At 45.2% G+C, this 11,211-nt stretch overlaps 1 protein-coding gene across 1 annotated transcript in view; it reads left to right on the top strand.

Moving 5' to 3' along the window:
* Positions 1-666: 666 nt before the first annotated feature.
* The window catches only part of XYLT1 (xylosyltransferase 1), a 324,163-nt gene continuing 313,618 nt past the window's right edge, over positions 667-11,211 (top strand). Inside the window, exon 1 of the mRNA XM_065411535.1 lies at positions 667-912. Within this exon, the coding sequence (XP_065267607.1) occupies positions 667-912 (246 nt within the window). The remainder of the gene's footprint in view (positions 913-11,211) is intronic.

Raw genomic sequence — 11,211 nt, 5'->3', positions numbered from 1 at the left:
CCTGCCTCCCGAGCCCCCGCCTGCCCCATTCGTCCCCCGGCCCCCCAGCCGGGCCGGGCTCTCCAGCCCCGCCGGCGCCCGCCTCTGCTGCCCCCAACCTCCCGCCGAGCCGGGCTCCGAAGGGCCCGTCCCGCCCTGCCCGCGCGCTTGGCCCCGCGGCAGCCCCCTGCCCCCCGGCGGGGTCCGGCGGGAAAGCCGCAGCCGCCTTCCCTCGGCAGATGGCAGTCACGGCTCGCTGCGCGCCGCGCGGGCTGCCCGGCTCCGCGCCCCGCCGGGCTCGGCGCTGCCTACTGGCGGAGGGGCTGGTGCTCTGCGGGTGCGGGTGGATCCGCGGGAGCGTGGGGCGGGAGGGGGCGCGGAGCATCCCCCGGGATGGAGCTGCCCGGTGCCAGCAGCGCTTGGTTGCAGATAGACCCTGCTCCTCCTCCGTCTCCCCCGCCTCCGCCTCCCTCCCCGCCCCAGCCCCCTCGGCTGCTGCGGGCCAGGGGCTGCCACATCGCCCGGCCTCCCCAGTTCCCTCGCCCTCCCCAGCCCACCTCCCCCCCCCGTCCGCCTTCTCCCTCCCCCCACCCTCGCTGCTGACGTCTGGCTCTGCCCGTCTGAAAACTCCGCGCCCCGGCGGATGCGGCGGCTTTCAGGGGCTCGGCAGCGGCAGCCGCGGCGAAGATGGTGGCGGCTCCGTGCGCTCGCAGGCTGGCGCGGCGCTCGCACTCGGCGCTCATCGCGGCGCTCACCGTGCTGCTCCTACAGACCCTGGTGGTGTGGAATTTCAGCAGCCTGGACTCCGGCGAGGAGCAGCGGGCCGGCGGCGGCCGGGAGAAGCGGGACCGGGGCGGCGGCGCCGGTGAGAGCAGCGACCACCGGGCGCATCAGCACCGCAGAGGACCTGCTGCATTCCACAGCAAGGCGCTGGTAGGTGCTGGCGCCCCCCCGCCGACCTCCATTCGCAGCCCGCCCCAACCCTGGCACCGGGGGGACCCGAAGGCTGCAGCGCGCCCCGGTCCCCCCCCCCCCATTGCACTTGGCCAGCTCGGCGGCGGCGGTGTAATTAATCGACTCTTCTCAGCAGGGTCGGGTTGGCCCCTTGCAAGTCTGCAAGAGGCATTCGGGCAGCTTCTTGCGTCTGCGTCGGGGGAGGGGGCGATATGCATTTCCAGAACCCCAGGGCTTGGACCGGGGGAGGGGGGGGGGGGAAGAGAAAATCTGCTGGTGGCTTTTAAAGTGCAGTCGGGAGAGAAAGGCAAGAAGTTCTGCGGATGGGCGCCGGGTGGTTTTCGTGATCAGTGCATGCGCTGTAAGTGCCGTTAGAAGGCACGGGCAGGTAATTGATTGAAAAAGATCCAGCCTGGAGCCGCTCTGAAAACTTTGAAAGACGCTGCTCCGCTGCTGGAGTCATCGCTTTAACCTCGGCAATTGGGGTGGGAGGTGGGAGGGGGGTCCTGCAAAGTTAGAACGGAATGGGACCGATGTGTTGTAATTTCTCCGTTGGCCAGCAAGGCTCCCACCCCCAACCTTTGGAAGTAGCCGTGCTTGAGATGGCACGATCTAGGCACAGAAAACCTCCTTGGCGCTAGCCAGTGCTGGGGTTGTTCAGAACAGTCCGGGGAGGTGCTGTATTATTTATACATCATCACAGTGACGTATTTGTTTTAAACATTCCCTCCCTCCCCCCATCTACACCCTGCAAATCTGCTTTCTAAGGATATCAGTCGTGGGAATGGGACTGTGCTTATTGATTGGGCATCGTTTCATGTTCATGAGGGTTCTTGCGCGCTGGCTGGGCGCTGCTGTGGGAATGGCTTGTTGTACTCATAGGCTTGTCACTCACGTTTCCTGTGGTGTGAAAGTGACAAAGGAGCAGACAGCGCTGCAGCGGCGTTTTCTACTCCCCTGGCTGCTGGCAGCAGGAGACAGACCTACTAGACTCCGCTTTCCCATCATGTCACTCCTCTCTAGGAAAGGAGACTGTAACATTTTAACCCCTCCCCCCCCTTCTCCCCGCAGGCTTGGTTCTCTCCACCTCAAATCTTGACTCTGCTCTTGCTCTTCACTCTAGAGCCCTTCACCTTGGAGTGCAGCTTTCCTATCCTATGGAAGAAAGTGATGTAGCTATTGAGTGCCTCTCTCCTCTTAGGGACTGAACCAGGCTCACAAGAATTCTCCCTAAAGAAAGTGAACAAACAGCAGGGGACCTAGTTATAAAACAGCAACAAAGGAAAATGCTTTAATGGGATCCTCTATTATTAGAAGTCCTCTTTTGAGACTTAATTATATTTTGAAATGCATCATTTTCTGAATCTTCCAAACTTCAGTCTGGTGTAGTTATCTCACTGATACATTCTTAAGGCCTTTACTATGCTGCTTTTTTGCATCTGAAAAACACACGGACACTATTCTTGATTGCACAACTGTATCAGGTACAGCAGGCAACCAGTGGTGAAATTTAATGCAATAATTTATTAGCCCACTAAGAATTAAATTATTTATTTTTGCATACTCTCAAATGTTTATTTAAATTGCTTGAGCCTGGAACCACTGCATTTTCACAAAGGTAATTAGAAATTAAAAAAGTTATATTTCTGAATTGCAAACAGGCATGCAGTGGTATAGGTTTCCAAAGAAATTAATATGAAGCCCAAAATGTATTTCATTATGTATAAATGGTATTTAGTTTTCTGTAGTTCAAGAGAAGCTTCCTTTGTTTATGAGCTTTGCTTTAATAGACTTCTATGTAAATCTGATTTAGGGAAGTTTTGCGTTGTCCCTTTTCAGATATGCACATTCTCTTTGTATCTATTTCTATCTCTGTATACATCATAAGAGAGAAAGCAAGAGTCTAGGGTTAGCTATGTCTTGTCTTCATAGATGACTGTGGGTGTCCCAACCACAAGTATGTTTTATGAAATCATCCCCTGTAATAAGAATAGATTAATGTTCTGTTGCTAAAATTCAGGGCCGGTCTTCTGGAAGATTGCATACACTATACCAGTGTGTGTGTTGAGCTTTTTTCAGCTTCCAAATAAAATAATCTAAAATTCCTGCTTACTAAAATTAGCTTTTCTCTTGCTTTATTTTTACACAGTCCTCTCACTTTAATGACTTGTGTTCTGAAATTTTACATGTCAAACTTTACTATCTTTCTCCTAGTATTCTGCCCTGTGCTCTCTTTTTCCATTTATGTCGCTGTTTTCAGACCTCCTTTTTTCTCAGGCTGTTTCTCCCATCCCTCCAGTCTTGTATTTAGTTGTTGTCACATCAGGATTTATTTATTAAAGCAAAGTCACAGCTGTGACTTCTTTCAGGCCCAGGAGTCAACCTGAAACAAGTTTGCACCTATGTGCCCCTAGTATAACCAAAGGAAGGGGGCAGGCTCATCCTGAGGTCCTGTGGAGAAAATGCCTGTTATGAGCTCTGAACTGCAAGGGGCCATAAGACCATCATGTACTGGAATATGAAAGAATAGGACTGTGAAGCCTACGAAAAAGCTCACAAGGTTTTCTTGAAAATACAGCATTATGAACTGCCCATACAGCTTTGCTACTAAAAGTGAAGAAGATAATGTGCTGTCACTCAAAATGCTGATGTTGTACAAAGTCCTGAAATATTGGCTGTGTGATGCTCACAGTATTAAAACAGATATTTCAGTGCTTCTTACATCATTTGTGGATATGCATATTTAGAATAATATTTTTATGCTGGCGATTAGCAGTCATTCCTTTATACGTTTGCTTTCGTTAAAGACGTAAATACTGAGTGATCCGGCTCCTTTTGAATCATGGTTTAGATAACCTGCTGTGTAAACACGTTCTATGAACTTCTTATCCCTACATTTGCTACGGCCTGGTCTACTCTTAAAAATTAGATCGACATAACTACATGGCAGAGCTGTGAAAAATTTTGTATCTTGACCACCGTAGTTAGGTCAACCTAACCCTTAGTGTAGACGCAGCTAGGTTGATAGAAAAATTCTTCTGTTGACCTACTTACCTCCTCTTTGAGAGGTAGATTAATGCATCAATGGAAAAACCCCTTCTGTTGATGTAGGAGGTGTCTACGCTACAGCGACACAGATGCCGCTGTGCTGGTCTAGCATAGACAAACCCTAAGTAACCAGTGGGTGTCCCACTGAGCCATGCCACAGTATCTTAAATATGTTCTGAAACAAACAATAATGTTGTATAAACAATATACACATGCGGTGTGTGGATAGATGATTTGGCAACACTTGTGGCTTTGCTTAAACTGCACCCCTCAGAGTGGTGACCATCTTTACACTTACTTCATCAGCAGTATACACACCCACTAAGCATCCATTTGATGACTAAAACATGTGCTTGATGGACCACAAATTGGATTTTTTGCAAATTTCTGGTAGAAATCAAACTAAGTATGAAAGATAAAGAGCTCTACTTAATATTCTGTCAAACCCTTTGAAGTTGGTAGGCTAAATTCGCAAACTACTGACCTACAACTGTCTTTTCCACAGATACATTGTTCATATCAGTGACATGCACATGACTGTCTTTATATTTAGGGGTGCACATTTGCTTATGTCAGATATGAAATATTAGCAAGAAATTTTTAGGAACATAGGGCCTGATTCTGATCCACACGGTATATAGGGATTAGCCCTATTAAGCTTTCTGGATCCCCAGAGACTACAAGCGACTGCTGGGCAGACCGAAAACGTGCTGGGCTGATCCCATGACAAAACTCTTTGGCCAGAAATGGAAAGAACGTACTTGTAACAAAATAAAATGGTGAGGCGTCAACTTGCGTTCATGGAGGGACAGACGAGGACAAGCCAGAGAAAGGTGAAGGTCAGTGGAGTTACACCAGTATTAAAATCTGTGTAGGAGAAAACTCCGGCCCATAATTTCTGGTGCTCTGTTTTTATGTTAAAACACAATTTATATACTTCCTGAGCTAGTTTAGGTTTTCCTTTTTCAGCCTAAATTTCCCATAGTTTGCATTTATCAAATTTATCAAATTTGTTATAGGATATTTTCAAAAGTTGGCTGGCCTGAGTACAGTAGCTCCATTATACCCAAACAACTCTAGGGCTTAACCATTTCAAGAAGATTTTGACACAAAGTACTTTATTCAAAGTACTATATATCCTCTCCGTTTATTTTTTTTTTCAGTTTAATCATAAGAGCACAGAATGCAGTTTGTTCTAGACTATTTTTACTATTCATTCAGTCTGTTAACTGGACACTAGTGTTAAAATACTCATTGATGTGCCCAAAGGGAAGAACTGAATGTCTCCATCTGTGTGAAATAGTGGATACGTTGATCACTTTTCCTCCCTCCAGGAGAGTCCATAATCATATTAAAAATATCTCTAGACTTTTTTTTTTAGCAAGAGCCACTTGTACATTAGATCCAACTTATTTTCTAATGTTTGCATAGAAAATATTTTGGACATTTGCTGAAGGTGGAACTTCCAAAAGCTCTGTCCAAATTTTGCCACATATGGCTAAAATCTTTATTTTTAATTTTCCCTCCTTTTTTTGCTTCTGATCAGTGTGCAGAAATATATACAAGTATTAAAGAATGACATTTATTTTATTGTACTGAATCAAACACTAAGAGGTAAATAGTGTGGGGTTTTGGTAATCTATTTCTGTAGGAAAAGAAACAATTTTTGAACCAAGTGTTTAAGGGGTATTTAGATTTATTCTAAATGCCATCAGATACATATAATAAGAAATTTCACTTGCAAAATGAAAAAAACTGCATTATAGTAAAAATGTTACCATTGTACCTGGGTATAATTAAATGCAAACTGCCAACTTGGCATAAAGAAATAATTTTGAATTGAGCTATTCTGCAAGTGAAAAAATTTACTGTGCTAGATCCCCTAGCCAGCTACAGCTGCCGTTTTCATTACTCAGAAGCCAGTTTCCTGCTGCTGTTCACGTTTAATTAAATCGTATTATGGATGTCTTTAAAGAAGTGTGAATTATATCAGTAACATTGACTTAAGTGGGTACTTGTAACAATATATCTTTTTTTTTTTTTTTTTTTTTTAACATCCATTCAGGGCTATTTACAGAAGCTTTATGCATTCAGCAAAAAAAAAAAAAAGTATAGTAATTGATACCGAACAATAATTATGCTATTGTCTGAGAAAGGGTTGATTTTATTTAAAGGTATTATCTTTGAAAGGCACTGCAAAAGCTTTTTGCAGGAACGGAGTAAGTGTAATGTTTATTCTTAACAGAATTTTTAAATTCAGCTTGGTAGTGGTGGTGGAAGTGTCTTGTTGGATATTCTGCATTATGAGCCTTAAGGAAGGAAAGGAATGCAAATCTCAGCTTTGGGGCTGGTGCTGATGAAATGAATGTGACAGGGGAACTTCTGCTATAATTTTAGCTCACACTCAGTGTTGCATGCAGTTGACATGCAGTTATGCATTGCAGTGGATGCACTCACATTACCCAGCTGTGGCCTCTTCCCCGGAACCAGTTATTGAAAGCATCTGATGTGGGCTGCATGACTTTCTTTAATGTCATGTGTCATACAGCCCCATTGGGTTTTCATTCTTGTGTATAAGATAGTAAAGTAAAAATGCCAGCACTTTGTTAATATGTCAGTGCAGTGAAATGTAACTGTTGCCTGGTGGTGTGTTATACTGTAGGATCAAAGCATTTCTTCAATCATTAGTCTGAAATGCTGTATACCATATTTAAGAAATTGTATAAGAACACCCTGCTGGCAACAGCTTTCTCCCTTCTATACTGAGGGGGATGGTGTGGGGTCTTGCTTTGAGCACCTTTGCTGATCACCTCTATAGTAGCCTGTGGGATGAAAGAGCATTTCTTAGGTAGGTAGCTTCCAAGACATTTAGGCCTCTATAAGTTAATACTAACACCTTAAATGCCATACAGAAACGAACAGGCAGCCAGCCCATACACATTACTGTAGAGCACTGGTGTAATATGATCATGGTGAGATACCTTGCTTAACAAGTGAGTTGCTGCATTCTGCACCAACTTTAGTTTCTAAATGGGTTTAAAGTGTCCCCTGAAGTAGGGTGCAATGGCAGCAAGGTCCTTATCTGAGAGAAAAGACCCTCCCCCCATTTTTATCTGGGCAGGAGATGGGTATCAAGATGCTGCTGAAAGATGGTCAGACAACAATAATTGGGAATTTACCACAGTGCCGAGTTGCAAACATGAGTTCAAAAAGACAGAGACGTTTATTTGCACCATATCTTCTGGATTTTTCTCCAAACCTCAGTCTCTCTTTGGGTTTCTTTAATCAGAATTGAGCCTCAGGCAGCTCAATATCATGCATGCCCCAAGCTTAGTCAGGTACTGGGGAAACTGCTTCGCTACACCATCTGAGTCTTAAGAGAGAGCGAGACAAAGCTGGTGAGGACTGTGCTACCCATCACTGTTCAGTAGCCCTTCTAGTGACCTCATGTACACATTGAACTAGATGGAGGACAAGACGGAACCCCACTCAACTCCACATGAGAGCTCACAGCCAACACTACACTTTGGGATTTCAGGCTATTCTACTCCCCCAGAAATCTACAGGCATGTCCACAACAGAGGTTCCAAAGGTAGCTAATAGGTGTAATAATATTGCTGGGGATTCTTGATATTAATCTATCACTAGGAGGAGACAGCCAATGGAACTAATACACAATTGTAACGTATGCTATAGAGTTAGTTAGACTAAAACTTTGACATATAATAATAATGAAGCTAAGATTAAAATACAATTTATTTAAATGAACAAAAACATGATTTCAAGTAGTGACAGCTAAACCACTCTTAACTCATCTCTTTGTGCCAAGGGTGTTAAAACAGAGTGAATTTACGTATAATAATATTTGTCCAGGGTGCTAATGCAGTAAAATAGCTGTGTAGACTTTGCTGTAGTGACTTGAGCGAGAGCTTGGGCACTCATGCCTCTGGGATGAATGAGCTTGAAGGCCTGAACCAGAACATCAAAGCAGTGTCTACACAGCTATTTTTGTGCATTAGCACGAACCCCACTAGCACAAGTGTGTGGACCTGGGCTGGGAGGCTCTCTCCCAGATGCAGCATAGAGATATCCTCAGTGTGCTTTGCCCATGTAGGGATAATACGGCCCTGTGAATTCCAGTTCTGAAATGCACCTTTTGATACAACTGGGGGAGAAAAGCAAAAACTACCAAAGCAATGGTTTTTCTGACTTCTTTAGGTCTAAAAGGCTTAAATGAGCTTGAATGTGACCTGCACATTTTTACGCTAAATTTCAGTCTGATGTAAATTAAGCACCAGATCATGGAATCATAGAATCTCAGGGTTGGAAGGGACCTCAGGAGGTCATCTAGTCCAACACCCTGCTCAAAGCAGGACCAGGCCCCAACTAAATCATCCCAGCCAGGGCTTTGTCAAGCCTGACCTTAAAAACCTCCAAGGAAGGAGATTCCACCATCTCCCTAGGTAACCCATTCCAGTGCTTCACCACCCTCCTAGTGAAAAAGTTTTCCTAATATCCAACCTAAACCACCCCCCACTGCAATTTGAGACCATTACACCTTGTTCTGCCATCTGGTACCACTGAGAACAGTCTAGATCCATCCTCTTTGGAACCCCCTTTCAGGTAGTTGAAAGCAGCTATCAAATCCCCCCTCATTCTTCTCTTCTGCGGACTAAACAATCCTAGTTCCCTCAGCCTCTCCTTAGAAGCTCCAGCCCCCTAATCATTTTTGTTGCCCTTCGCTGGACTCTTTCCAATTTTTCCACATCCTTCTTGTAGTGTGGGGCTCAAAACCGGACACAGTACTCCAGATGAGGCCTCACCAATGTCGAATAGAGGGGAATGATCACGTCCCTCGATCTGCTGGCAATGCCCCTACTTAACAGCCCAAAATGCTGTTAGCCTTCTTGGCAACAAGGGCACACTGTTGACTCATATCCAGCTTCTCATCCACCGTAATTCCTAGGTCCTTTTCTGCAGAACTGCTGCCTAGCCATTCGGTCCCTAGTCTGTAGTAGTGCATGGGATTCTTCCGTGCTAAGTGCAGGACTCTGCACTTGTCCTTGTTGAACCTCATCAGATTTCTTTTGGCCCAATCCTCTAATTTGTCTAGGTCCCTCTGTATCCTATCCCTACCCTCCAGTGTATCTGCCACTCCTCCCAGTTTAGTGTCATCTGCAAACTTGCTGATGGTGCAGCATCCTCCAGATCATTAATGAAGATATTGAACAAAACTGGCTCCAGGACTGACCCTTGGGGCACTCCGCTTGATACCGGTTGCCAACTAGACATGGAGCCATTTATCACTACCCGTTGAGCCCGATGATCTAGCCAGCTTTCTATCCATCTTATAGTCCATTCATCCAGCCCATACTTCTTTAACTTGCTGGCAAGAATAGTGTGGGAGACCGTATCAAAAGCTTTGCTAAAGACAAGGAATAACACATCCACTGCTTTCCCCTCATCCACAGAGCCAGTTATCTCATTATAGAAAACAATTAGGTTAGTCAGGCATGACTTGCCCTTGGTAAATCCATGCTGACTGTTCCTGATCGCTTTCCTCTCCTCTAAGTGCTTCAGAATTGATTCCTTGAGGACCCGCTCCATGATTTTTCCAGGGACTGAGGTGAGGCTGACTGGCCTGTAGTTCCCCGGATCCTCCTCCTTCCCTTTTTTAAAGATGGGCACTACATTAGCCTTTTTCCAGATCCTCTGACCCCTCACCCATGTGAGCACACCTGTTGATTCCAGTGGGACAGCTCACCTGAATAGGGGTTAGCAGGATCAGCCTTATGTAAACAAGAGGCCTCCTCGGGGCAGCCCAGCAAATGGCCTCTTGCCTCAGTTTCCCTCTTCAGTTCACAGTAAGTCCAATACAAGCATAGAATTATAGAACCGTAGGACTGAAAGGGACCTCAAGAGGTCATCTAATCCAGTCCCTGCACTCATGGCATATCCTCGAGTCTCACCAGCCTGATGTCTTTCACCAGATCTGGGCTCTTTATCCGTAGTCCTTTGTCCCTCCACCAGGACAGCCAACCCAGCCCTTCCTTCTCAGGCACAAACTTGCTCTTCCTAGAGAGCATTCTCCCAGCTTCTCTGCTGGGAGCCTCTCCTGGTTCTTCTGGGCCCAGATCCCCAGCAAGAGGACACTAGTGGGTAAGCGTCTCAGCTTCTCCCCTCCCTTCAGCTCTCTGGCTCTTGATTCCGGCTCAGAGCCAGCAGACAACTCCCTCTCTTGCTCCTTCCTGCCTTCCGTCAGTCCTGGCTGTCTGGCTGGAGGACATCAAGCATTCTTTCTAACTGAACTAGTCTGCTCCTGCCGCTCTTAACTCAGTCGCAGGCTTCTGATATCTTCCCAGATGCTGCCCTGCCCTCTCAATTGGCCACCCGGACTGGAACAGGAGCACTCAGCCCAGTTTCTTTTAGTGGGCCTGCTCCCCTATTATCTCCTGACATGGCAGAGTTATAAATTTCCTAAAGAATGGGTCCATAATGGAAATACTGACTTGGCCATTAACCACAGCTTCACTAGTTATCACAAGGATAATAACACCAAAGTACAACCTTAATAACAATTCAAAAGGGCAGTGAAGACAACTAATCATTTTATAATGAGAAAGGAGGAAAACAATACATTTAGAGGCACAGAACTGCATAATCATTTTACAAAGCTTTAGCACTTAACAAGGCACATGTTAATAAAACAAACAAATCTTTTCAGTGTGGGTACTAATATATACATTATTTAAGAACAGTATTAGAGCCAGATGAGATTGATGGACTCTTGTTGTAGTGATCTCATTAAGCATCTTTTCTGTAAGGATCTGGGAAAGTTTTTCATGAAATGGATTTTTATTAATTGGGGTTGTCGGGGGAAGTCTTTTTCAGACCATTGATTATTTTGATTATTTTTTATTATGTGATAGGTCTTTGCAGATGTTCCCTTTGAAATAAAAGCCACTTTGTGTTCTTGTTTTACCAGGGAAAACCAGTTGTTGTAAAGGAGACATATACAAATCCCATTTGCTTGTCATCGAGTATTGCAAATGGCTACTTTACAGTACAGTATAAAATACCCTCATTATCTGTCATTTTTTGGGGCTATATTGAGAAATATTTTCCAAAATGTTTTTCCCTTTCTGTTTTGAAAGTGCAGTATACAAAGTGGAGATTTCAGATCCATCTTAATAGTGCTAGATAGTGAAACAGGAGCTGTTAGATAAGATT

Source organism: Emys orbicularis, chromosome 10 (assembly GCF_028017835.1).
Source record: "Emys orbicularis isolate rEmyOrb1 chromosome 10, rEmyOrb1.hap1, whole genome shotgun sequence".
Taxonomy (NCBI): Eukaryota; Metazoa; Chordata; order Testudines; family Emydidae; genus Emys; species Emys orbicularis.
Note: the sequence above shows the minus strand (reverse complement) of the source record. Positions and strands in the feature narration are given on the sequence as shown.